The following is a 27,174-nucleotide window of genomic DNA, read 5'->3' as shown; positions in this document are numbered from 1 at the left end:
CCACTGCAGGCTGGCGGGAGGAGGCTGATTTAAAAGGCAGATGGGCCTCTGGCCGAAGCACTCCGTCCTGCACCCAGTGGGCTGTAAGAGCACCCAGACTTCCGGACTAGCTGGGGCGGGTGCCATGTGAGCCCGGCTAGGCTCCCCTCCTGCCCGCCCTCTTTCCTCCCCTCCTCCCGTGTGCTCTGCCTGCCCAGCCTCTCCAAAGAGGGACGCTTGGCACCATGTCTCTTCTCAACCCTGTCCTGCTGCCCCCCACGGTGAAGGCCTATCTGAGCCAAGGGGAGCGCTTCATCAAATGGGATGATGTGAGTGGGGCTGGAGAGGGCTGATGCGGTGATGGGGTGGCGGATGGGCTGCTGCGGGCTTTGCCAGGGGGACTGGGTTGGTTTATGTCTGCCAGGATTCAGGCGCCCGTGTGGCTTGGCCAGGCGGGTGACACAGCTGCCCAGATAAACAAACCTGGGGGTGAGAGTGTGTGCCCAAGCCTGTGTCCCTCCGTGGCCAGGGGCTAAGGTTCTGTGTGTAGATCTGAGAGGAGGATGGCTGCTCAGGTGGTCGCAAGAGGAAGCCTCTTTGGGTCTGGGTCTTCCTTTCCCCCTAACCCCCAAGAAGAGCAGGGTGTGTTTCTCCTGGTGTCTCCTGAGGGAGAGAAGAAATGTGCCCCAGAGCCAAGGCCGGAGCAGAAGCAGAGGTGAGCCAGGCCTCTGCTCCCAGCACAAGCACCTGCTCCTCCGCACCCACCCCGGCCTGTCCCGGGGATGTCCCACTCCCCGCCAGCAGCTGTGGGATGACCCTGAGCCTGAGCGAGTGAGACCTGGAGGCTCTGCTCCCCGGGGCCTGGGAGGGAACTTATAGACTTCTGCTTTTGCCGGCTGCTCTCTGCCTGGCTCCCTGACGCCTGCCTGTCTGCAGGGAATGGGGAAACCACGCTTTGTCCTGCACCTCTGTCTCCAGTGTGTCTGCTCCTTCTCAAACTGGGCCTGCTTCCTAGCTTCTGGTTCTCCTGGACCCTGAAAATGTGTGTGTTGCCACAGGCCAGGGGTTCTCTGGGGGGTGGGGAAGGGGAAGGAGTTGGGGTCCTCCTCAGGGAGGGGAGGCTGCTGGGCTGGCCTGGTGTGAGAGTCAGAGCTGGCTGGTCCCAGGGAGGGAACCTGAAGGCTGGGTGGTGGGGCAGGAGGGGTGGGCCCTTAGGGCTGGTTCCTCCTCCTCACAGGCGGGATGAGGGGGCTCAGGGGCCACGAGTTACGGCTCTCAGGCCTTTGGGACTGGGCTCGGCTGAGTAATCTGGTTGCCATGACTGTGGGGAGTGGCCCGTGGAAAGGGGCCTTCTGCTTTGACAGGAGTTGTGTGGCCGCCATGTGGCATGGTGGAGGTATGTCCCAGAGTCTGCGGGATGAGGGAAGTGGCTCAGAATGAAAAGTGAAGTGGCCTCTCTCAGTTCCTCTGGGAAATGTGTGTAACCTTAGCATCATTATGGATGGGGATGTGCCATGTGCCCTGCTCTGCAAGCCAGCCTCCGTGTACCCAGCGGGCCCGCTGCCCACCCTGAGGCAGGGCACTGCAGGTCCTGGAGCCTGCCTCCCACGAGCAGGAAGCGCCGGGTCTCAGGGCACATGCACCTGCCAGATGAGGCTCTGCTCTCAGACTGCCTTTGGTCCAGTTGGCAGATGACCTGGGTACTGGATAAGCACCGTGCATGGGATGTCATGAGCTCCCAACTTAATTTTGTGTCCCAGAGCTCCTTTACAATGTATTCTGTGGGAGAAGCTCCCCTATGACCCCCGGAAGGACACTCAGCCAGTCATGAGACATTCCATTTGCTCTTGGGGAATAGAGTCCATACAAGCCTATAGACTCTTTTCCTCACAAAGCCCAGTCTAACTTCAGAGACTGCTGCTGCTGCTGCTGCTGCTAAGTCGCTTCAGTCATATCCGACTCTGTGGGACCCCATAGACGGCAGCCCACCAGGCCTCCCCGTCCCTGGGATTCTCCAGGAAAGAACAATGGAGTGGGTTGCCATTTCCTTCTCCAATGCATGAAAGTAAAAAGTGAAAGTGAAGTTGCTCAGTTGTGTCCGACTCTTAGCGACCCCATGGACTGCAGCCTACCAGGCTCCTCCGCCCATGGAATTTTCCAGGCAAGAGTACTGGAGTGGGGTGCCATTGCCTTCTCCCTATGACCAACCTAGACAGCATATTAACTTCAGAGACTAGTTATCTCAAAACTCCAACCTGACTTAGAATGACATCTTCTACCCCACCTCCAAGAATAATTTCAGGTGAGCTGCAGACGCTCTGCGAAGGCCTGTGGGGGGATCCCCTGCTCCTCCTCTCTGCCTACTAGGAGTGGGGTGCACGGAGGGATTGGGCAAAGAGGTACTGATGCTCTTAACTGAGCAGCTGCTATCATGGACTGGGCCTGGCAAAAGGGTAACACTTTTTTTTCTCATGCATATTTTTGAGGATTCTTAGGAGACCCACCAACCACCTTCTCTGAACTGGGGAATCTCTTTTTTTCCTTAATTAAAAAAATTTTTTTTGGCCCACACCACACAGTATGTGGGGGTCTTAATTCCTTGAGCAAGGATGGAACCTCTGCACCCCAACCCTGCAATGAAAGTGCAGAATATTAATCACCAGACCTTCCAGGGAAGCCCCTGGGGATCTCTTACTTAGGGTCCTCCTGGGTTTGTGCTAAGTACTTCAGTCGTGAATGACTCTTTGCGACCCCATGGACTGTAGCCTGCCAGGCTTCTTTGTCCATGGGATTCTCCAGGCAAGAATACTGAAATGGGTTACCATACCCTCCTCTAGGGGATCTTCCCTACCCAGGAATTGAACCCATGTCTCCTGCAGCACCTGCATTGCAGATGGATTCTTTACCCTTGAGCCACCAGGGGCCCAGGGTCCTCCTATCATTTCTATTTCAGGAGGTCACTTGAAATTACCCCTTCAGCCCCTCAGAATCCAGTTACCACTTTCGATTTCTTGCAACTTTGGCTTTGCCCGTCTCTCCCACAGGCCCATTTTGGACCCAGAAAATACTCACGGATTCATTGCCCTACAGACTCTGGGGGTTTGGGCTCACTATCACACCACTATGACTCTCTCTCTCCAATAGTCAGCCCGTCTGTCACCCATTCGTGTTCCCAGGCAGGTGTCAGACCCCACAACCTCAGGGGGTGACACAAGCTTTCCAAGTGCAGGAGGTTTAAGGTGAGGGGTCAGGCACCCTAACCCTCCCTTGGGGAGGCAAGGGAACGGAGTTCACAACACAGCTTTTTTCAGAATTAGCAGTGTTCTTTTCCCTCTCATATCCTAACCACCCCAGATTTGAGAACATTTTTCTGGACCATTTCCTTTGTAAGTTTTGCATTTGTTCCGGTTTGGTGTGTAGCAACTACCATGCCTTGTTGGAAACTTCAACTTTAGTATCTTGTTCTTTGTGCATACAAAGACCTTTAAGATAAAAGGTAGCCTGTGTGCTCTGTGAGTGGAACAGGAGTTTAGAAGTGAGTTCATTCTTCATTCACTCGCTCCTTCAGCAAACATAGTGCACAGAGCTCATGGTCTAGTAGAGGCTTGTTTCCTGGGAGTCTGTGAGCCCCTGGGGATTTCTTAGATAGGCTTCTAGGTCTGAGAACCAGCTCTTACCCTGTTGTTGCAGCGTGTCTCAGGAAGAGCTTTCTAGAAGCTAGTCTTTGATGATATTTTAGGCAAGAAAGTTTGGGTGCTTGTGCTGGGAGGTGGAAAGGCATGTGGGACAGTTGAGTGGTTGGGATCCACGGATGGGAGGACTGGGCAGGCAGGAAGCTAGGCTGCTTTGCAGGGATTGGGTTCTCGGCTCTCATTATGTTTAGTTCTCCTGGAGGTAGCATGGAGTCTTGGTGAGGAACATTCTACCCCCTTGGTTGAGTTGTGGGCCTTGAAAACAGGGTAAGGTGGGGGCCAAGACCCTTGCTTGGGGTCTAGAGGGAGAACTTCTATTTGGGATTTAGAGGGGAAACCCTCTTCTCTTCCAGAAATGTCATTTCCAAACCTCTAGCCCTTCCCACCCCTGGTTCAGAGCTTTTAAGGCTTATACCCCGCCCTTAGCTCTGGAGAACAAAGAGAAATACCCACAGACCCCTGGGACAGCCACCTCCTAGGCAGACAGTGAGCTCTGAAACCCCTGGCTGGGGCCAGGAGTGCTCAGCCTGAAGTTTCAGAGCAGGGGGCTGACTCCTTCTCTCTGTAGGAAACGACGATAGCCTCTCCGGTTATCCTCCGTGTGGATCCCAAGGGCTACTACTTGTACTGGACATATCAGAGTAAGGTGAGGCAGCCCCTGTCTACCACAGCCCCGAACTCCTGCCGATCCATCGAATCCAAGCAGCCTCTTGATGACGCAGGGGTGAAGGTGTGGATGCCAGCATTGTAGAGTGACCTGAAAGGGTGGCTCCATGGGACCTCCTGTGGGCAGGGTCTGGCTGCTTTGGGAGGGAGGACCCCAGTGAGAACCATGACTGCCTTGGGCCCCAATGCTCCACCCTTAGCATCCCTTGGAGAAGGAGAATGGAATTAGAATTGCTGCCAAAGGCTGATTCCCTGTCTGTGGTTCTGGGTAACCTTGAGGGTCCAGAGAGATCAGAGAAGTCTCAGCACCTGGGCAGAAAGAAGGGTGGGGGAGTCTGGGGAGAGTGCATCTGGGATGGAGGTGGGGAGATGAGGTCACAGCTCCCCGGTAATTTGAGTGGCCAGGAGAGGCGTGGCTACAGAGGAAGGGAGGAGGGTCGCATGAGGAAGGCGAGCCACTTGCTGAGAAGGGAAGTTTGCAGTCTGGAAGACCCCACAGTCTTGGCATCTAGAAAAGGCAGTTGGCCAAGATGTGAAGGGGTGTAAAGCTTCCTGCCCTTCATCCGCTATCTGATGTCTTGGTCCACATCCCGTCTTTGCTGCAACCAGGAGATGGAGCTTCTGGATATCACCAGCATCCGGGACACCCGCTTTGGGAAGTTTGCCAAGATGCCCAAGGTAAGTGGGCCCAGAGGAGACCAGGCTCAGCACAGACACCAGCTCCATGGGGTAGGGGTCCCTGTGGGGGCGGGGAGCCTGATCTCTGGAGCGAGCTGAGGGTCTCTCCCTAAACCAAGAAGGGGTGTGGCTGCCCCCTGGTTTGCTGGGGCTTTGGTATCAGGACACAGTGAATGGAGACGTTGCATGGCCAGCTGTTGCTCCTAGAGCACGCCAGGCTGGGAGGTGTGGCTAGCCCCCTCTCCCCTCCCCTCCAAACGCTTTGCCTGTTTTTGTCTAATGCTGGTAAGGAAGTTGGAGGAAGGGATTGGTGGGAAGCAAGATTCCCTGAAACTGGAGACTAAGAATCTGTCTTCAAATGAGAAATGGCAAACAAAATACACAGAACTTGCAAGCCCCACGGCCTTGGTTTGTCTCTTCCTGTGGGCCTCTCCTTCTGTGGCTCCCACGATGGGCACAGATGAGATGCCCTCCAGTGGGCCAGACTTCACGTGGCTGAGAAGGAGAGACAGGGGAGCCACGGTGCAGAGGGCCAGGGGCACACTGCTGATCCCCACTGCGTCACCACCTGCTGCAGAGCCAGAAGCTCCGGGAAGTCTTCAACATGAACATCCCCGACAACTTCCTGCTGAAGACGCTCACAGTGGTATCCGGCCCTGACATGGTGGACCTCACCTTCCATAACTTCGTCTCCTATAAGGACAACGTGGGCAAGGTGTGTCGGGGGCTCAGGTCTGGGCCCTGGGGACTGCCCGGAAATCCTGGGGGACAGGCCTGGGCTGTGGGGTGTGGTGGCACCTCTGGGGTGAGGGACCTGACCGCTGTGCTCTGGGGTCCTGCAGGACTGGGCTGAAGACGTACTGGCTCTGGCCAAGCACCCACTGACGGCCAACGCCTCTCGCAGCACCTTCCTGGACAAGATGTAAGTGCCCACCTGCCTGGCCTTAGTGCATGCAGGGTTAAGTGTGCAGGACTGAGCCCTGACAGGCTGCTTTCTGCCCACCAGCCTTGTGAAGCTCAAGATGCAGCTTAACCCTGAGGGGAAGATTCCCGTGAAGAAGTGAGTCTCCCCTATTCCCTCCCCACGCATCCTCCCCTCCCCTCCCCCAAGCTCTTCAAGGCCTTCCCTCTCCAGGCCCGACACCCCTTCTTTGCCTGATGCCTTTCTCAGCTGGTAAAGAATCTGCCTGAAATGCAGGAGACCTGGGTTCGATCCCTGGGTTGGGAAGATCCCCCGGAGAAGGGAAAGGCTACCTACTCCAGTATTCTGGCCAGGAGAATTCCATGGACTATACAGTCCATGGGGTTGCAAAGAGTCGGATACAACTGAGCAACTTTCACTTTCTCTGCTCTCAGTTTTTTCCAGATGTTCCCTGCTGACCGCAAGCGGGTAGAAGCTGCCCTCAGCGCCTGCCACCTCCCCAAAGGCAAGGTGAGTGGTTCTCCTTCCCCAGCCCACTCCCAACATTCTCCTTCTCACCTGAGTTGCCTCTGGCTGGAGGGCAACTTAGGCAGGCCTCATGGGAGTGGGGAGAGCAGAAATGATGGTACAGTCCTGGCCAACAGCCTGAAAAGCAAGGTAACTCCAGAGCCACCGATTCCTGACATCAGGAGCAGTGACAGAACCAGGGCAGGGGGCTGAGATGCCTGAGTTTAGAGTAGGTTGGTCTACATTCCCTCAGCTCAACACATGAAAACATCTTTCTTTCTACTGGTGTGCTTGCATGCTCAGTCATGTCTGACTCTTTGCGACCCCATGGACTATAGCCCATCACATTCCTCTGTCCATGGGATTTTCCAGGCAAGAATACTAGAGTGAGTTGCCATTTCCTTCTCCAGGGGATCTTTCCAACCCAGTGATTGAACCCAGGTCTCTGTGTCTCCTGCATTGCAGGCAGATGCTTTACCACTTGAGCCATCGGGGAAGCCCCTTCTTTTTACTTAAGTAATTAATTTTGAATTACAAGCCGTATGTGGGGTGACCCATGAGGTACCTTATGTGACTTACAGAAAGGAGCTGTCTTGGCAGACACAGCCCTGAGCCAGGGTTCCTGCCTGGCGGGGATGGATCTCAGGTCCCCATCCTCCCTTGGCCAGTGCCTCAATATAGAGTACCACCCAGAATCCATGGAGTCTTTTCTCCTGATAAGAATTTGGAATGTTATAAATAAATAAAACTGAGGCCTCATTGATCACCTGTCCACATGAATCCCGGGAGGAATCCTTCCCTGTGGTCAGCTCTACAGAGCTGGGGACCCTTTGGTGCCGTGAGTCGCAGAGGATGCAAGCTGGGGGTTGGGGAGAAGGTGCGAGTGGGCTCCTGCCAGGGCACCATGGCTGCTGTCAGTAACATCCACGCTTCTGTGCTCCTACCTCCCGAGCTCCCATCTCGGCCACGTCCTCCTTATTGATCAGTTCTCCAGCACCGCAGTAGGAGCCCCTGAGCCATCTGCGCTTGTAATTGATGGGTCCAAGATTCAGTCTTGCTCGTCTGCTCAGAGCCTCTGCTCCAAACTAAGACCGATATTGGCTTTTCAGAGTGAACCTGGAAAACAATTGATGGGTTTTTCTGGAATGAAATACAAAGGCACAGAATTCTTGAATGCCACCAAAGCTACTTTCCATTTCTGTTTCTGTAGATTTGTCTCTTCTGGACAATTCATGTAAATGGACTCATACAATATGTAGTTTTTGATATCAAGCTTCATTCATTTAGCACAATGTTTTCAAGCTTCATCCATGTTGTAGTATCTATCAGTACTTCATTCTTTTTACTGTGGAATAATATTCCATGGTGTCGATATACCACATTTTACCTATCTGTTTAACAGTTGATGGACATTTGGGTCATTTCCACTTTTTGGCAATTCTGAATAATGCTTCTATGAATGATTTTGTTTGGACATATGTTTTCAAGTCACTTGGGTACATACCTAGGGGTGGAATTTTGGGGTCATATAGTAACTCTATACTTAATATTTTGAGGAAATGCCAGACTGTTTTCCAAAATGACCATACCATTTTACAATCCCACTTGCATTGTACAAGTGTCTCAATTTCTCCATGTCTTTACCAACACTTGTTACTCTCTTTTTTTATTTTTTACTTTAGTCATTCTGTGTATATAGTATCTCATTGTGGTTTTATGCTCTTTTTCCATTTGGCTACACGCCCTGGCTTGTGGGATCTTAGTTCCCTGACCAGGGATAGAACCTGTCTCCCTGCAGTGGAAGGGTGGAGTCTCAACCACTGGACTGCCAGGGAATTCCCCTCACTGTGGTTTTGATTTGCAATTACCTAAGGCTAATGAGAAGGCATTAGCTTGGAGAAGGCAATGGCTACCCACTCCAGTATTCTTACCTGGAAAATCCCATGGACAGAGGAGCCCAGTGGGCTACAGTCCATGGCGGTCGCAGAGAGTCAGGCATGACTGAACAACTAAGTTTATCCAGATTTTCTTCAGAATGTTTTTTAAAAGTGCAAAACCCTTTAAAATGTTTACTAGTTGTATTGGTTTCCCTGGCTGCTGTAATAAATTACCACAAACTAGGTGACCTGTCATATCAGAAATTTATTCTCTCATGGTTGTTGTGGCCAGATGTCCAAAATCAAGGGCCATGCTCCCTCCAGAGGCTCTAGAGGAAAATATTCCCTTGCCTCTTCCAGCTTTGGGTGGCTATTGGCATTCTTTGGGTTATGACCACATCTCTCTGTCTGCTCTGTCTTCACATTACCTTCTGTTCTGTGTACTTAATCTCCCTATGCCTCTCTCTTATAAGGACACCTTTGTTGTAATTTCAAGTCCACTGAGATAATCCAGGATAATTTCGTATGAAAAACCAAAACTTAATTACATCTGTAAGACCCTTTTTCCAAATAAGGAGACATTCAAAGGTTCTGGGGATTAAGATATGGACATATCTTTTTTGGAGGTGACCTCTAGCCCCCTACAGTATGCCTTCTGGATCCCCAAATTTATGTCTGTCCCCTGTGCAAAATATATTCACCCTACCCTAATATTCCCCAAAGTCTCAAACCTAAAGTTTAAACTCTCATCCAAACATCATCAGTTCGAAAGTCCTAAATCCCATCTGTGTGTTGCTCAGTCATGTCTCTTTGTGGCTCTTTGTGACTCTTTGTGACTCCATGGACTGTAGCCTATGAGGCTCCTCCGTCCATGGGATTTTCCAGGCAAATCTCATCTAGATCATCTAAATCAGCAACAGGTCAAAACCCTGGGGAAAAATTCCACTACATCTGTGAAAGTTACGTCGCTCAGTCATGTCCGACTCTTTGCGACCCCGTGGCCTGTAGCCCACCAGGCTCCTCCGTCCCTGGGATTCTCCAGGCAAGAATACTGGAGTGGGTTGCCAATTCCTTCTCCAGGGGATCTTCCTGACCCGGGGATCGAACCCAGGTCTCCCGCATTACAGGCAGATGCTTTAATCTCGGAGCCACCAGAGAAGCCCTATTACATCTGCGAATCAGTGAAAAAGACAACCGGGCTCCTGCTTCCAAAATGCAGTGGTGTGATAGGCATATGATAATAGTTATAGGCATTCCTATTCGAGAAGGAAGAAAATGGAACAGACATAGAAAGGAGTTCCTTGTCCTGATGAGTTTCAGAATTTGGCCCAGCAGAATCCCCTGGTGGCTCAGATGGCAAATGCAGGAGACCTGAGTTTGATCCCTGGGTTGGGAAGATCTTCTGGAGGAGGGCATGGCAACCCACTCCAGTGTTCTTGCCTGGAGAATCCCATGGACAGAGGAGCCTGCAGGGCTGCAGTCCATGGGGTCGCAAAGAGCTGGACACAACTGAGCAACTAAGCACAGCACACAAGGCTAATGATGTTGGGCATCTCTTCATATGCTTATTGGTCATTTTCATATCTTCTCTGGAGAAATATCTATTCAAATCCATTGCCCATCTTTCAGTTGGACTGTCTTTTACTGTGGCATGGTCAGTTATTGGATATCTGATTTGCAAATATTTTCTCCCATTCTGTGGTTCCTTTGGAATACAATTTTTTAAAAGATAAGGAGCACTTCATGAATTTACGTGTCATCCTTGCACAGGGGCCATGCTAACCTTCTCTGAAGGAATATAAAAATTTTAAATTTGGATGAAGTCCAATCTGTCTATGTTTTGTTATCATTCCTTGTGCTTTTTTGGTGTCTCCAACTATTGTTGTGAACTGTCTATTTCTCCCTTCAATTCTGTCAATTTTGCTTCATGCATTTTGAGGTTCTGTTGTTAGGTGCATTGTTTGTATGCAAAGTGCTTTATTTTGAAAATTTATCCTTCACTTAAAAAGAAAAAGAGCCCACAGCTTTGACAAACAGCCCCACTTGCTTCTCACCTCTTTTCTTCCCTGTTGTGGTCATTCTTAGTTCAAATTCTGTCTTAGCCAAGAGACTCGTGCTCATTCACTCAATCGTGTTTGACTCTTTGTGACCCCACGGACTATAGCCCTCCAGGCTTCTCTGTCCATGGGATTTTTCAGGCAAGAATACTGGAGTGGGTTGCCATTTTCTCCTCCAGGGGATCTTCCTGACCCAGGGATTGAACCTGCATTTCCTGCATTGCTGCTGCTGCTAAGTCGCTTCAGTCGTGTCCGACTCTGTGCGACCTCAGAGACGGCAGCCCACCAGGCTCCCCTGTCCCTGGGATTCTCCAGGCAAGAAGACTGGAGTGGGTTGCCATTTTCTTCTCCAATGCATGACTTTTCTGCATTACATGCAGATTCTTTTACCACTGAGCCACTTGGGAAGTGACTAGCTGAGGTCAATTCAGGGGCAAAGCAAACCAGCTAAGATGCTCTCTGCTCAGCAACAAGGGCCTTGAAAAGTAGGGCCTCAAGGTGCCCTTGATGCTCTTCTGTCTGCCCTGGGCTGCCCCTCTCCCCAGGTCCCCTTGCACAGGGCTGGGCCTAGTCTGAGGTTCCTAGTATTGGGAGGTGGACCCAGGAGTCATCAGTGACTCTCTATCTCCCAGAATGATGCCATCAATCCTGAGGACTTCCCAGAGTCCGTGTACAAGAGCTTCCTCATGAGCCTCTGTCCTCGGCCAGAAATAGATGAGATCTTCACTTCCTAGTGAGCTTCTTGGGCTGGGCTGGGCTTGGGGAAGGGGTGGTGGCTGAAATTCCCACCTGCCATGCTGATAATTAGGTGATGTTGCTGGAGAAGGGGGTTGTCTGAGGCCCCTCTCACCCCAGCCCAGGGGATCTAGAGGGGGACCCGTGCTCCTCTCTCTGGCCTGCAGCCACTCCAAGGCCAAACCCTATATGACTAAGGAGCACCTGGCCAAATTCATCAACCAGAAACAGCGCGACTCCAGGCTCAATTCCCTGCTGTTCCCACCAGCGCGTCCTGACCAGGTGCAGGGCCTCATCGACAAGTATGAGCCCAGCGGCATCAATGTGCAGCGGGGTGAGGACTGAGGGAAACTTGGGCCCTCTGTGGACCTTTCCCAGCCCCGCAGCTAGGCTGCAGCCCTGACAACCACCCCGTCCCCCAGGCCAGCTGTCCCCCGAGGGCATGGTGTGGTTTCTCTGCGGGCCGGAGAACAGTGTGCTGGCCCAGGACAAGCTGCTGCTGCACCACGACATGACCCAGCCACTCAACCATTACTTCATCAACTCCTCCCACAACACCTACCTGACAGGTGGGCCTTGGTGACCTCACAGCCAGCCTCTCTTCCTCTGGGCCCTGTTCCTGTCCCCTGAATCCCCTGCAGGGGTTGCGCACAGGACAGCCCCTCGATGGAGAGGGGCGGGGCAGAGCAGGACTGCCCTTGAGTGAAGCCCCTGCCCCTCGCCCCTCTTCCGGCTCAGCCGGCCAGTTCTCAGGCCTCTCCTCTGCTGAGATGTACCGCCAGGTGCTGCTGGCAGGCTGCCGCTGCGTGGAGCTGGACTGCTGGAAGGGGAAGCCCCCCGACGAGGAGCCCATCATCACCCATGGTTTCACCATGACCACAGACATCTATTTCAAGGTGAGACTCGGTGTGCAGAGGCTGGTGACACTGGCAGTATTGAAGGGCCCTGGGCCAAGAGCCTTTGGGGGTTGGGGGTGGTGAAGCAGGAGAGAAGGGATGGCTGGGAGGCCTTGGGCCAGCGTGGGGACTAGAGGGGACCAGAAGGGGCAGGGGCCAAGAGTTGCCCTCCAGTTCTATGCATGTGTTGAAACTGGAGAGTGGACAATGGTGCCTTTGGGGGAGTGGAAGCCTGTAGCATAGCACTGATCTCCTTCTTCCCCCTGGGGTCCCCTTCTCTTCCAGGAAGCAATCGAAGCCATTGCAGAAAGTGCCTTTAAGACCTCCCCTTATCCGGTCATCCTGTCATTTGAAAACCACGTGGACTCGTGTGTATCCAGGCCACCCAGCCTTGTTCTCTACCCTGGCCCCATCTCCCACCTGCTGCTACCTTCCCCACAGTCATTCCCAGCCTCTTAGCCATGCCTTCAAGCTCCCTCCCAGGTCTCCTCACAATCTCCTTGGGACTGTGGGCTCTCCTGCCTGTGTCCCTGCCTCCCCAAATTCCTAAGCCTCTGATCTGGGTCATCAGGGGGCACAAAAAGATGGATAAGAGGGTAGAGAGGAGCAGCTGAACACCATCCACGTCTGCTCCCTGCAGACCCCGTCAACAGGCTAAGATGGCTGAGTACTGCCGGACGATGTTTGGGGATATGCTGCTCACAGAACCCCTGGAGAAGTTCCCGGTGAGAAGACTTCACTGTGGTGCATCTGGGGCTGAGGGCTGGGGACCCCGGGCAGGGTGCCAGGATGCTGGGGCTCACCTCAAGGATTGTTGGGCCCTATTGTCTACCACATGTCAGACACCATTCTGGGCTTGAGGGACATGTCAGTGGCAAAGGGGCCAGTCTCAGAGCTCAGACTGCTTACCCTCTAGTTGGGAGGCAGACAAGTAACCATGCCATTACAACCAGTGGCTGCTTTAGAGTACTTGGGGCTCCAGATCTGGTCCTGGGGATTAGGGAAGGCTTCCTGGAGAAGGTGATTATTAAGCTGTAACCTAAGGGAGATAATGGATTTACCTTGATGACAGTGGGCAAGGGTGTTCCAGGCAGACTGAATAAGGTGAGGAAACATCACTGAGGAGCTGGGATAAGTTGGGTCAGACAGAGGGCTGGTGCACTAGGTGGAGTGAGGAGACACGAGGCTGGAGAAGTAGGCAGGGGGCAAATGAAGGGCAGCCTGGCCTGAAGGAGCTTAGGCTGTACCCTGAAGGTGAGGAGATGGCTGAGGCCTCTCTCTCTTCTCCCACAGCTGAAACCTGGCATCCCCCTGCCCAGCCCTGAGGATCTCCGAGGCAAGATCCTAATCAAGAACAAGAAGAACCAGTTTTCTGGCTCTGCATCCCCCAGCAAGGAGCCGGATGGGGAGGCTGAGGGTAGCAGCCCACCCAATGCCCCTGTGGGTGAGGATACAGGTGAGTTGGCCTGGGAGGAGTGGGGGTGGGCGTGGGCATGGGGGAGTATCTGGAATGGGAGAGGGGCTGGGCCTGAAGGGGAGAGCCAGCCTGGTGTGGGGTCTCCCGGTGCCCCCAGTACTGACAGAGCTGTATGTGGCAGTGTGGGCTGGTGAGGAAGGGGCTGAGTTGGAGGAGGAGGAGGTAGAAGAGGAAGAGGAGGAGTCGGGAAACCTGGATGAAGAAGAGATAAAGAAGATGCAGTCAGATGAGGTGTGTGGGGAGTCCTCCGGTGGGGCGGGTGTGGGGCTGGGCTCTGTTCTGGCCTCTTCTCTACCTTCCCCCTCCTCCCTAGGGCACAGCGGGCCTGGAGGTGACGGCCTACAAGGAGATGTCCAGCCTAGTCAATTACATCCAGCCCACCAAGTTCATCTCCTTCGAGTTCTCTGCCCGTGAGTTAGCACAGGGTGGTGGGAAGCTGGAAGTCAAGATTCGATGCAGGAGAAGGCCCTTTGGAAGTGTGTCCTGACACCAGAGCAGCCTGATGGGTGGGGGTGAGAGCCAGGCAGGTCCTCCCCTCCCTTGGGCTGGGAGCCCTGTCTATAAATACCCATCAGGGGAGCCAGGCAAAGGGCATGTTTAAGTGGCAGTGGCTCCCAGTGTGCTGTCCCTGTACTGGGAACTTGGCAGCAAGCAGAATGCTCTGGAATGTGTCGGTGACAGGCAGGTCATTTACAACAGGCCACCTCAGCTGGGTGTCCGGGGGCTCCTGTGGTCTCTGGGGCATGAGAACTCCTGGGAGGGGGTGGATGGCAAAGACACCAGCCAGACACAATGCCTGTCCCCTTCCCTTTCTGAGTGCACCCGTGCTGTTTACCTTTATCTTCTCCAGACATGCTCACAGTGAGTTCCTCTCACCCTCTATGCACGTCCCCATCACCAACACCTGTTTCTGTGTCCACTCTGCGATGCTTCTCATCCCTGAACCCCCAGCCTGTGCCCTTTCCTGTGCACCACTCTTGCTGTGGGCCCCTAACCTCTGTGCCCTGTACTTCATGGCACGTTCCTGACCTCTGGGGTCATCTCTGTGTGTTCCCCACACCCCCTGTGCATGCCCAGGGCATGCACCCCACCCTCCAGGACTCTGGCACTCACAGTCTACCCCTGTATGTATCCACTGTACGCACCCTTTATCCCAGGACACACTGCTACCCACAGAGATCTGCACATTTCCTACCCCGGGGCTGGCCCTTCAACCCTCAAGCCTCAGTGGAAGCCATACCAAAGGGGAGGACAGGTCTGTGGGAGGGGACAGCCTGATGTGGACTCTCTGTCATTCTCCATGCAGAAAAGAATCGAAGTTATGTTATCTCCTCCTTCACGGAGCTCAAGGCTTATGACCTGCTCTCCAAGTCCTCGGTGCAGTTTGTGGAGTATCCTTGAGACCTCTGTAGCCAGGGTCCCTGGTGGGGTGGAGGGGCGGGGGGCCTGGGACGAGGCTCGTAGGTCTGTGGTCCTCCCCGTTCCTATACTCCATGGCAGCTACAACAAGCGCCAGATGAGCCGCATCTACCCCAAGGGTACCCGCATGGACTCCTCCAACTACATGCCCCAGATGTTCTGGAATGCTGGTTGTCAGATGGTTGCCCTCAACTTCCAGACGATGGGTAAGGGCATGATCAGGCCCTTAAGAACCTTCCCCTGCCCGTCCCACCTTTACCCCTTCCCTGGGGAGGGGGAGGTCTTTGAAACAGACTTGGGGGAGCTGATGTTCAGTTAGGCTGATGCAGTTAGGTGAGTGCACGTGCAGGTGTGTGAGCATTTAGTGCCTCAGCTCATACCTGTGTGACTGCAGGTACACCAGTGTGTATGTGGTGATGCCAGAGTGCTGGCAAGGGTTCTGGCGTTCTGGCTGCTCAGCCTGAGTGGGGCTGTGGGAACCCCTGCTCCACTGGTCTCAGCTCCCACTCTGAGTGTGAGGTCTGGTTGTGGCTTTGCTCCTGCTGACTTCAGGCTGGGGGCCCTTCCTGAGAGATGAGACCCTCAGGAACCAATATGGGATATGAGAAACCCTCATCCTCACAGCCCTCCCAACCTCCCTGCTCACAAGACAGGAAAGGCGGGGAAATGTGGAAAGAGAGGCTGTGTGCAGACTCAGAGCTGGGGCTCCCTGCCTGACTGCCCCTGTCCCCCCAGACCTGCCCATGCAGCAGAACATGGCGCTTTTCGAGTTCAACGGGCAGAGTGGCTACCTCCTCAAGCATGAGTTCATGCGTCGGTTGGACAAGCAGTTCAATCCCTTCTCAGTGGACCGCATCGACGTGGTGGTAGCCACCACCCTTTCCATTACGGCAAGGCCCTGAGGTGGACAAGTAGCTGGGAGGGCTGGGGTCTTGAGGAGCCCCGCCCCTCCATTCCCAACCCCCTCCCCTGATATCCTGAAAACTTCAGCCCCAGCCAGTTTTGTGCAGTAGGAAGTTGCCTTGGAAACTGCCTCCTCCTCTGCACTAGAGGCTGCCTCTTGGTCCCCATGGAAACCAAGGGGAAGGGCTTAGGCTGGGTTGGGGGAGGGGAGAAGAGTGCGCAGAGTGGGGCAGCAGGAGCCCCAGGCCCTGGGGGAGGGACCTGTTCCTTCCTCACTGGGGAAGGAGGTGGGGAAGCCCACACCTCTTCCCTGAATGCTGGAAACACCCTGGATGCCAGAGCCTAGCTGTAACCTTTGAGCCAGACAGCCTCTACTCTGTGGCCAGAATTGAATGGGGCTCTTCCCAGTACCCAAGAATGGATGTTTCAGCCAGGGTGCTGGAGGACTTAGAGCATGGCCTGAGTAGGAAACTGATACTGATCTCCCGTGCCACTCCCTGCCCCTTCAGGTGATTTCTGGGCAGTTCCTGTCAGAACGCAGCGTGCGCACCTATGTGGAAGTAGAGCTGTTTGGCCTTCCGGGAGATCCCAAGAGGCGCTATCGAACCAAGCTGTCACCCAGTACCAACTCCATCAATCCGGTCTGGAAGGAGGAGCCCTTTGTCTTTGAGAAGGTGGGGGCGGGGCCCAGGGCAGGCAGGGGCTGGGACCTGCCCCTCCTCCTCGGTCTCTACTTGAAGAAGAGGAAATACATAAAGGGAGTTCTTTGAACCTCCTCCTCTCCCCACCCCTCACCTGTGCCCTCCTGAGTTTCAAGAGTTCAAAAACCAAGTTTACAGAAATTTACTTGGTGGGCAGGTTTTGTGTGTGTGTATAGGTGTGTATGCACATGCTTGTTCATGTTAGGATTAGAGGCAGAAATGTGCACTCCCAGACCAGGGTGCAGGGGCCCAAGGAATCATGGGGGTCTTTTGCCCCCACTGGATACTTGTTGACAAAGCTGCCAAGGGCTGTCTGCAGCAGGCCTCTGGAGCCCAGGCCACATATCCAGCTCTCTGCCCTGTGTGGACCAGCCATGACAGGAGCTGCTAGGATGGCTATGTGCGTGGCTTAGAGTGGGCCTTTTGTCCTTAGCAAACCTGGTAACATGTTCTCACACTGACCCTAGATTTCTGGAGCCAGGAAGGGGAAAGCCTGGCCACCCCCTCCCAACTCCAGCCTGTCCTGTCCTGAACTCTCCCCAGATCTTGATGCCTGAGTTGGCTTCCCTGAGAGTTGCTGTGATGGAGGAAGGCAACAAGTTTCTTGGACACCGCATCATTCCCATCAGTGCCCTGAATTCTGGTAAGGACAGGGGTACTTCTTTGCTGTTCCCAGTGGGTCTGAGACCAAGACCAGCATCAGGAACCCGTCCACAGGATGGGGCAGCTTCAGGAAGGTAGCCCTGTCATGTTATCAGCCCAAGAAAGTGGGGCAGGAATAGTACCTCTCCAGGAAACTGAAAGAGGTTGAGGTCTCTGCCCACCCAACAGAATGTCTCTAATTTTCCAGAATTACTGGGGCAATTTCCCAAGCAGCTGACACTCACTGGGCACTTAAAATGCTTTAATGGCTTATAACACATTCACACTTTATTTTGAGAATAACTACATGAAGTGGGCTTCCCCAGTGGCTCAGTGGTAAAGAATCTGTTTGCAATGCAGGAGCTGCAGGAAACACAGGTTCGATCCCTAGGTCAGGAAGATCCCCTGGAGGAGGGCATCCCAATCCACTCCAGTAGTCTTGCCTGGGAGTATCCCATGGACAGAGGAGCCTGATGGACTACTGTCCATAGGGTTGCAAAGTCAGACACGACTGACTCCACCTAGCATGCACGCAACCACATGAGGTAGACACTGTTACCCCCATTTCACAGATGGGGGAAGTCTCAGAGATTTAAAGTAATCTACTCAAGATCACACAGCCAGGAGCCAGACTAAAGGCAGGAGTGTTGAGTATTGGGCTGCTGGTGAGCAGCGCTGGAAGCAGTGGGCCCTGGCTCACTGGCCACCTGGTCATGTCCCACAGGATACCACCATCTCTGTCTGCACAACGAGAGCAACATGCCTCTCACCATGCCTGCGCTCTTCGTCTTCCTAGAGATGAAGGACTATGTGCCTGACACCTGGGCAGGTAGGAGGCCCATGGAATGCTGGAAGCCCCAGGCTGTCCATCCTCTCTCCTTTCTCAAGCCAGCCTCCAGAGGAGGGCAGAACAGGGTATCCTGGGGCAGGCAAGGACGGGAGAGGCTCCGAGGCACATCTTACCAGGCCCCCCATATCCCTGTGCACCCAGATCTCACAGTGGCCCTCGCCAATCCTATCAAGTTCTTCAGTGCCCATGATAAGAAGGCTGTGAAGCTCAAGGAAGCCATGGGAGGCCAGCCCGAGGTCTGTGTTGCCAGGTCTCATGCCAGAGCCCCCCCACAGGCCTGCCCCATCTGCCCGACGATGAGGGTGGGGGCGGACTCCCAGGCTCAGGGTGAGAGGCACCTTTCCAACCCTCTCTCCCTACAGAGTCCCTTCCCTCTTGGGAACCACCCTGCCAGCCAGGTCAACGGGGCATCGGCTCCAACAAGCAACGGGTCAGCAGGTACGCGCTCGGTGTCCTCCCACCCATCTGAAGGGTCTTGACTTCTCCGCTGCACGCATAGGCACATCCCAGCCTGGCGGCAGCTTTTCATAAAAAATAAAAATAAAAAAGCGAAGACTTTCACCTGGGAAGGGAACAGCTGCGTGTGAAGCCTCGGGCTGGGCAGTGCTCAGCAGGCGGCCCACACTGTCAGGGGACTGGGCGGGGAGCAGCCGAACCCAGGGGCCCGCAGGACACCCCAAGAGCCTCGTCTTTGGCTCTTGCAGCAGCCGGGGCCAAGGCCAGGGAGGAGGCCACGAAAGAAACTGCGGGTAAGGTCTGCTGAGTCCGAGGGAGACTTTGGGGTCGAGTTTGGGGAGGGTCGAGGACTCTGTGACGGGGGGCGGTTCCCGGGGGGCGCACGCCTCACCCTGGCCCCCACAGAACCGCAGACCGCCAGCCTAGAGGAGCTGCAGGAGCTGAAGGGCGTCGTGAAGCTGCAGCGGCGCCAGGAGAAGGAGCTTCGGGAACTGGGGCGGCGCGGCGTGCGGCGCTGGGAGGAGCTGCTGCAGAGGGGCGCGGCGCAGCTGGCCGGGCTCGGGCCGCCAGGCGCGGGGGGCAGCGGCGGGTGCCGGGGCCGCAAGCTCGGCCCGGGCAAGGGATCCCGCAAAAAGAGGTAAGGGCGGTGGCGGTGGCGGTGGCGACGGCGGCGGCATCCTGCCCTCGGCGGCGCGGGCGGCCTGGGACTCGCGGCCTGTTCCCACGTGGCCGTCTCAGGACCCTGCCGGGCGAGGACACCGCCGGGGCGGCGTCGGCCGAAGGCCCCGAGGGCGAGGACGTGCGCCTGCGAGAGCTGAGGGACAGGCTGGAGCTGGAGCTGCTGCAGCTGGGCGAGGAGCAATGCGAGTGTGTCATGAAGCTCAAGGAGCAGCACGCGGCCCAGGTGCCAGAGTCGGGGAGGGGAGGGGAGGGGAGGGCTAGAGAGGGGAGAGGAGGGGAAGGAGAGGAAGTCACGGCCAGACCCCACACCTTCCGCATATTGCACATCGAAGGGCTTCTCATCTGCTTGGCTTAGCCGGTTCTTCCTTTCCCTCAGCAAATGACCAAGATGATGGAGCTGGCCAGGGAGAAACAGGCTGCAGAACGGAAGACCCTCAAGGAGACCTTGGAGACGTAGGCCTGCCTCCCTTCTACTCCTGACTCTTACCTCCCAGGAAGGCCCAGGCCCAGGAAATGTCTTCCTGATGCCTGTTTTTCTGCAGTGACACCAAAGAGATGAAGAAGAAGCTGGAGGCCAAGAGGCTGGAGCGGATCCAGGCCATGATGAAGGTCACCACAGACAAGATGGCTCAGGAGAGGTGAGCCCTGGAGGGGAGGCACAGGACTTAACTCCAGGCCTGGTGCTGAGCAGGAACCACTCCAGTGGGAAGGGGCCTCCCTACAAGGGGATCCTGACTTGCTTCCCGGAGTCTGCTGGTTCCTGAAAGGTGATTCCACTTCTGTCACCTCTGAATCAGAGAATGTCCTCCTTAGGCAAAACACAGATGCCACCACTATTTGAGCAGAGAGGAGAATTTAAGGGAAAATTAAACATGCCAAGAGGGAAGCGAAACCTTGGGACAGCTGATTTCCACCTACACTTGCCCATGTATGCCTTGAGGAACAGTGCATTTTAGTGAGGAAGCCCCTTCCCTCAGAAGGCCCTCAGGGCTCCCAAAGGCTCCTCAGGTCCTCCATGGGTCCGTCTGCTTACCCCTCTGGCTGGTTCCCAGACCAGACATAGATGTGCCAGCCACAGATGATTCTACGATGAAGTTCTCATTTTGCCTACACCCTGTGGAGACTTGGTCCCACCCAGCTCTTCTCAGCAGCCTCTTACCCATCTGAAACTCTGATCACCCCAACAGGTTGAAGAGAGAGATTAACAACTCCCACATTCAGGAGGTGGTGCAGGTGATCAAACAGGTGTGTGAGAGCTATGTTCTTCCCAAACACACTCTCTCTGAGGGAAGAGGTGGTCCCAGGCCTTTACTCTGCCCTTAGGAGATGCACTGTCTCAGTTGGCCCAGGCAGCTAGGGATGGGGCAGGAGGCAGTGGGGGAGGGGCTGCCCCTTGGCCATCCGGGGTTCTAGTATTTGTGCAGAGGTTGGGACACCAGCCTAAAGGGGTCTGTATCTGCCACTTACTCCTGCCCAGATGACGGAGAACCTGGAGAGGCACCAGGAGAAGTTGGAGGAAAAGCAGGCAGCCTGCCTGGAACAGATCCAGGAGATGGAAAAACAGGTGGGGGTGGAGGGGCGTGGACCACTACCCAGGCCCACAGCAGAACTGGCCTGGCTCCAGGGTGTAAAGGGACCGGCTTGGGGGAGCTGCCAGTCAGGAGGTGGGAGGAGAGGGACTGGCCCCTCTCCTGGGGGGTCAGATGCTCTGAGGCATCTCTGCAGATCTCTTTGCTTGGTTGGCAGACCCTCCCTTGAGAAACCCCCTGATGGGCTCCACTTCCCACCCTGATCTCCTGGGCAGTCTGAACAAACCAGGCATCTCCGGTTCAGTTCCACTGTCAAGGGGAGGGAGAGGGGGGCAGGTGGCCCATGCTGAGCCAGGGGATGCTCTTCACTGTCCTCACAGTTACAGCAGGAGGCGATGGCAGAGTACGAGGCCAAGATGAAGGGCCTGGAGATGGAAGTGAAGGAGTCAGTGAGGACCTACCTCCGGGCCTGCTTCCCCTCTGAGGAGGAGGACAAGTCTGAGAGACCCTGCGTGGTCTCCAGGGAGCTGTGTGAGCAGGACACACTCACAGAGCAGGCAGAGACCCAGGAGAGCCACCTCTGATGCCCCCATCCCATGGGGACGTCCTGCAAGGACATCCACTCTTTTGTGGGACATGGCTCCAACCCCTGGAGGAGAGAGCCCCTTGCGTTCTGAGGGGCAGGAAGCTGGCGCTCCCTCGGACACTGGAGCCCCTCCCTCAGCTGTAGGCTAAGGTGGAGGCTGGAACCATGTGGGGCCTCTCTGGGGCCTTGAGGCCCTCTCCAAGCCAACATCCTGCTCCTCCTCCCCTCCTCTCTGAATAAGTGTCACATATTTGTGGAGGGAAAAAATACGACCTGGGAGGCAGGAAATGGGGTCCTGGCCCCCCACTCTTGCCTTTCCTAGTGAGCCACTCTGGACTCAGTTTCTGCTCCTGGAGGGTTAGACCTGGCTACCTGGAACCTCCACTCCTGCCCCTGCAGTTCAAGCAGGGCCAAACTCCAAAAGCTCCTGCCCTAAGGTGGGAGGCTCAGCCTGGCTCCTAGCCCCCATCTCCGGCTTGCCCTGAGTTGACCTCATTGTCAGTTCCCGGATACAGAGTCTGGCACTTCCTTCCAGTTCTTTGGGGACGGATGGCTGCTCCCAGGATCCCAGACTGAGATGCCTTTCCTGCCTCCTGCCTGTGGGGGATGGGAGGCTGATGTGGAAAAGTTGCCTCAGCTGTATGACCCTCAGGCCACTGAGACGGCTGGGGGAGAGGGGAGAAAGACGGTCTTTTGTGCTCTCTCCCACCCAAAGGCTGATCACCCCTTTTCTGAAACCTGGGGGCATTTCCCAGCATGTGCCCCCGACTCAGACTGTCTGACAAGGTCAGCACCATTTTCTCTCCTGACTGTATGAAGTTTATTTATTTTTCTCTAACTCCTACTAAAGAACCCTGTCCCAAGATTTTCTGCCTAAGCCTGGCCTCTGTTCTCTGGCTGAGAAATGGGGGGGAGGCAGCAGAGTAGAGTGCCCCTCAACTGAAGTGTGCTGGGGGAAAAAGCCCTTAAGAGTTGAACTGGGCGCGAGGTGCCTTCCAGAGCACAGTGGAAAAGCCCTGCCTCTGGGTTTGAAGAGGATTCACTTCCCCTTCTGCCAGCCCTGATGCCATAACCACTGGAAAATGACATTACCCTTCTGCTCCACTCCCCACCCAAATGTGGCCTACTTGCCTCTGCCCTCAGGGTTGGGGCAAAAGAGCAAAGGTGTCCCCCACCCTCTTGGGGAATCAGAATATTTCAGGCCAGCTGGGCCCCTTGAGACAGACTTAGAGTGGTCAGATTTTTATATGCCTGTGGCAGTTAGGGTTGACCCCACCATGTGCTGTAGGAGGCTTTGTGCTTGCATCTGCCAAGTTGCTCAGTCGTTTCCGGCTCTTTGCGACCCTATGGACTGTAGCTCGCCAGGCTCCTCTGTCCATGGGATTCATGGGGATTCTCCACGCAAGAATACTGGAGTGGGTTGCCATGCCCTTCTCCAGGGGATCTTCCACACCCAGGGATTGAACCTGAGTCTCTGCGGCTCCTGAGGCTCTTGTATTGCAGGCAGATTCTTTACTGCTGAGCCACCGGGGAAGCCTAACACCTATTGACACAGTCTCAAATCCCACATGAAGACAGGCCCTGGCTTGGGAGAGGCAGGGCGGCAGGGTAGATTCTGGGAAGAGGTTGTTTTCTTATCAGAGAATTATAGCAAATGCCATTAGCTATGAGCACCTGTGCCTTTGGTAAATAAACAGGAGCCCCCTCCCCCCATCCCTCTGGGGGCCGATCTCTGGGATGCTAGCAGTCTCTGGTGGCACGATGAGGCTGGGGCCCTGCTCATTCACAGAAGTAAGGCCTGTCATTGATCAACCTGCATACACGCTGGAGGCAGCTAAGCCTGGGACATCTACATCCCAGGCCAGTGTCCCATCTTCAGCCCTCCAGCTGAGCACTCAGCTGCCCCCTCTCCTCCTCAACCCAGGGGTAGAATTTCACAAGGATGAGCATCCAGGCCTAAAGGAACTCACTGACCTAGCCAGAGCCAGCACCAAATAGGGCCCACTGGGCAGTTCCCAGCTTTGGTCAATGGCCGCTCACTGGAAGTAGACTTCCTGCTCTCTGCCTCTTAGTCACTTCAGGGCAGCGTCCCTAGGCCTCCAGCCTGGGGCTAAGATGCCCAGGAATGGGGGAGAGGATGCAGTCCTGCTTCCTGGAGAGGCTGGGGGCTTCCCAGAAAGACGGGGCAAATATCCACCTTCCTGCTTTCTGTCCTCTGGAAAAACGGCAGGGTGCCCCTGGGAACATGCCATAGTCCTTGGACCCTGGGGGTACATTAATCTCTGGCCCCCAGGGATGTGCAGAGGAAGAACTGATGCCCTCTCTTAGGGATCTGGGCCAGGAAAGGGCACCTGAGTTCCACTCCTGTTGCAGATCTAGGGGACTGGGGCCAGATGCCCCAGCAGCGGCATGCCTCAGTTTCACCTTTTTCACAAAAAGAAAGGTCCCTACCCCCTTCCCAGTCCCACTGCTGACTCACTGCCAGAGTCCCCTGCTGACTCACCCCGTCCCCTACACCCCCCTCCCCCCAGCTCTCTGGATCTCCCAGCCACGTGCCACCAGGCCCAACCCTGCTGAGCTGGTGCAACGTGACTGGATGAGGGGGCTGGTGACACTTGAGGAAGAAAGAAGGGAGCCTGTGAGGGGGGCAGCTGCAGACAGAGTGACAGACTGCAGACCCCAGCCGCCTCTGGGAGGAAGCCCTTTGCCAGCCTGGGGCCTGCAGTGGGGGAGGCTCAGCAGGTGGGAGGGGAGGGGAGTGTGGCGTGCCTGCCTGCCCCCTGCCTGCCTCAGCTCCATCGCCTGTCAGCCTTCAGCTCCCTAAGCGACAGCTTCTAATTCCGGCTGTTGGTGCCTCTGTGCTCCAAAGCAAAGTCTCGGCTTTTTTTCATCGTTGCTATTTCTTTTCTGCTCAGAACATACTGAGCCCACAGGGAAGTCAGAGCAAAAAGGCTTTAGGGCATGAGATCTGGCATTGCCCTCGCCACCCCATCCCACCCCCCTCCACCCCATCCTACCCCACCTCTACACCATCCTGCCATAGGCCTCACTGGGCTGGTAGCACGGGCTGGAGCAATGGAACTGCTGCTCCTCCCTTAGCGTACACAGCACAGCACACCCTGACAGGCCAGAGAGAGGTCTTGCCTCAATTCCCCTTCTTCCTTCGAACTCTCTTCATCTACCACAGAGAAAAAGGACATAAATGAGGTTGGGTGGCCCAGGGAGGAGGGGCATGGCTTTTTGGGACCAGTTTCCCTTCTGTGTTCTGGCTGCTTCTCTCCTCCACCTGGGGGTGTCAGGGCCTGGCTTGTCAGGCCGGCCTGCCACACAGACTTCTGGGATACCCCCTCCCCTAGTCCTGGAAACAGAGAAAGAAGAGAAGACAGCAATTTCCTTCATGCTGGGGAAAAGGGAAATTGAGTCATGAAGAGAGGAATGCCTTTCTCCTAAAGCCTGAGAAAACAGGGAGATGATTCCTGCATTCTTGCTAGGGTTAGAGAGTCTATTCCTACCCCAGGATGCCTCCTCCCCACCCCAGTCTAGGGGTGGGATTGGACTTTCTGTCCTCTAACTGAGCAGCTCTTTCCTTGACACTCTAGCTTGCTGCTGTTGCTTGCAGCAGGCAGGGCTGGTGTTATCGGCTTTCTTTTGCAGATGAGAGTATTCCGGCCTGGAGCCACACTGCTAGTGAATGCCTTCAAGCTGGTATTTAACTCTGCTGTCAAATACTGTGCCCTTTCTGTGACACCTTGAGAGAGAATCGGCAGATCCCAGAGTAGGGGGATTAAAAAATGCAAAAAGTAAAAGGGGAGGCTTCATGGTGTGCGCAGGCATACATCACATGCTCCCCCCAGGCAAGAGGGGAGTTGGGAGCCCCTGCTCCATGCTGCCGTCTATGGGGTCGAATAGAGTCGGACACGACTGAAGCAACTTAGCAGCAGCAGCAGCTCCATGACTGGTCCTTATGCCAGGTGGACATCTTGGAAGCCTGGGAGCTGGAGAGAAGTGAGATGCTTAGGGTGCAGGGCCAGGCGTCCACTTTGCCTCTCTGCCATCTGGGCCCACTGGCTTTTCCTAGAGACAAATCTCCCTGCCCATACCTTTCCCCAGGCAGATTCTGCTGCAAAGCTTCTTGTCACTGCTTTGCCCAGGCTGAGGACAGTGCAGTCCTCAGCCTGGACTTCATTCTTCCTTTATTTCCCTGTCTTTCATATAAAAGGACCCCGTAAAGCAGCCCTAAACATTGTCCCCTAAAGGTGTTTCTCCTGTCTCCATTCCCTGGCCTCAGCAACCCCATAGGGATGTCTACCTTGCTTCTTAGCAGCCAGATTCCATCTTGGAAGGCCTATCCTGGGAAGATCCTAGGGCTTGCCCCTGCTCCACAATTCCCTTTTCTCCTTCAGGGACTGTCTCGGTTTTGTGTTTTACAGACCTATTCAGCCCCCAGGCCATAAACTCTGCTTTTTATGTCCTGGTCTTGTCTTCCATCTTGAGAAGGGAGGTCTCTTCCATCCTGGACCAAATTTCTGCCTCTGTATTTCCCACACCTGGGAACACACCATACCTGGCTCACTAAAAGTCTCAGTGAATTCTGTAGTGGATTCCTGACTCACTTCTTACTTCACAAATATTCATTCCACCCTACACACCGCCACCCCCAGCAGCTTTTGAGCGCTCGGACTCCCCTCCGCCGAGGCCTGCACACCCCTCCCTCGCTGCCCAGGGTGGAGCAGCGGGCCAGAGGGACACAGGGAGTGCTGTCTTCCTCTCAGAAGAGGTCGGCGAGTGGTAAAGGTCAGAGTCCTGTGGTCTGGGGGTGGTTTTGTGCTCAAGAGGGAAAAGGGGACCCTGGGGCGAGGCTTGCATGTCCCTTGCTCTTTCCGGGGTAGCGACGGGTCCTGAAGCAGCGGGGAGGCAGTGCCGAGGAGTTGCTAACGCGGCTGCCGCACTCTCGGATCTTAAGACGCCCGCTCCGGTCGCCGCGTCTCTGCTCCACCAGCGTCTCAGCCGCCGGGAGGTGGCGGGCGGGCGCTTTGTCGGGGTTGAAACGTCTGAGATTGGAGAGCACACTCCCCCTCCCACCCCCGCGCCGAATGAGCGTGTGCGGGAGGAACGATTGTGTGTGCGCGCGTGATTCGCTACACTTCCAGTGGCCGTTCCCAGCCAGACCGAGCGGCCCCAGCCCCGCGCAGCGCAGGTACCCCCTCCCCGGATTTGGGGAGTGATTTACTCCCAGTCCGCCTTTCGCCGCCACCCCCAGCTCGCTTATGGTCGGGTTCTGCCCTCATGGGGTTCCATTTCCTTACACCCACACCGCTGGGGGTAGCTCTCTTCTTCCCCGACGGGCTCGGGGTCCCGCCAGTTTCTAAGGAGCCCAGGGAACCAACTCTGGTGGGGGCGGGGGGTGGGGATAGCAGACTGTGACACTGGGATTGGCCGGGTTGGGTGCACAGAGCCCTCGGCGAGCAGCGCCCCCCCACCCCATCCCCGCTGCCGCAGTCCCAGGGAAGCGCGGAGGAGGAGCTGCTCCCCGACATCGTGGCCCACGAAGGAGTGGGTGGCGGTCAGAGGCGATCTCCCCCGCAGGGTCCGTTTCGGCCCAAACAGCTCAGCCCGCTTCTAGGGCAGCCATTGTCATGGAGACCCCCGAGGCTATAAAACCAGGTATCCAGGCGGGCGGCAGCTCCCGCGCCGCCGAGCCCCCCAAGTAAGGAGCAAGCGCCCTGGTGTGGCCCGGCCCCCGCGAGAGGGGAGGAGGCGGAGGAGCGGCGCCAGCAGATGAGGAGCTGCGCGCCCCGCCAGGGCTAGAGGCAGGCGCGCACGGCGGGCGCCACAGTCTCATCGGGGGAGCGGGGCTGCCCCGGGTGCGGGTGAGTGGCGCGGCTCCCAGCCACAAGGGACTGAGAGGCGCCGGACACCGG

At 55.6% G+C, this 27,174-nt stretch overlaps 1 protein-coding gene and 1 non-coding gene across 2 annotated transcripts; one reads left to right on the top strand and one right to left on the bottom strand.

The window, feature by feature from the left end:
* Window positions 1-206: 206 nt before the first annotated feature.
* On the top strand, window positions 207-22,157 carry PLCB2 (phospholipase C beta 2). The gene is made up of 32 exons (XM_055537373.1): window positions 207-308; window positions 4,240-4,317; window positions 4,947-5,015; window positions 5,593-5,730; window positions 5,858-5,937; window positions 6,022-6,075; window positions 6,372-6,447; window positions 11,011-11,111; window positions 11,281-11,447; window positions 11,536-11,682; window positions 11,852-12,009; window positions 12,295-12,377; window positions 12,650-12,734; window positions 13,303-13,465; window positions 13,608-13,717; window positions 13,800-13,896; window positions 14,793-14,877; window positions 14,987-15,111; window positions 15,641-15,795; window positions 16,318-16,482; window positions 17,053-17,152; window positions 17,876-17,980; window positions 18,143-18,237; window positions 18,364-18,439; window positions 18,706-18,750; window positions 18,863-19,094; window positions 19,196-19,361; window positions 19,515-19,591; window positions 19,681-19,776; window positions 20,326-20,383; window positions 20,616-20,702; window positions 21,048-22,157. Exons 1-32 carry the CDS (start codon window positions 225-227, stop codon window positions 21,249-21,251), a joined length of 3,561 nt encoding a protein of 1,186 aa, XP_055393348.1. The 5' UTR covers window positions 207-224; the 3' UTR covers window positions 21,252-22,157.
* On the bottom strand, window positions 10,047-10,149 carry LOC129622148 (U6 spliceosomal RNA). Its single transcript, XR_008699827.1, has one exon. It is a non-coding gene; the product is annotated as a U6 spliceosomal RNA (small nuclear RNA).
* Window positions 22,158-27,174: the final 5,017 nt, after the last annotated feature.

The sequence above is a fragment of the Bubalus kerabau genome, chromosome 10 (genome assembly GCF_029407905.1).
Source record: "Bubalus kerabau isolate K-KA32 ecotype Philippines breed swamp buffalo chromosome 10, PCC_UOA_SB_1v2, whole genome shotgun sequence".
NCBI lineage: Eukaryota > Metazoa > Chordata > Mammalia > Artiodactyla > Bovidae > Bubalus > Bubalus kerabau.
The sequence above is the reverse complement of the archived record's forward strand: the minus strand, read 5'-3'. Positions and strand labels throughout refer to the sequence as shown.

What these genes read in the sequence shown, in the direction of transcription:
- PLCB2 (XM_055537373.1), top strand. Translation starts at nt 225, where the DNA reads ATGTCTCTTCTCAACCCTGTCCTGCTGCCCCCCACGGTGAAGGCCTAT. An exon ending in TGTGCCTGACACCTGGGCAG is followed by an intron (nt 17,981 to 18,142) that starts GTAGGAGGCCCA and finishes CTGTGCACCCAG; the next exon opens with ATCTCACAGTGGCCCTCGCC. An exon ending in CCATGGGAGGCCAGCCCGAG is followed by an intron (nt 18,238 to 18,363) that starts GTCTGTGTTGCC and finishes CTCTCCCTACAG; the next exon opens with AGTCCCTTCCCTCTTGGGAA.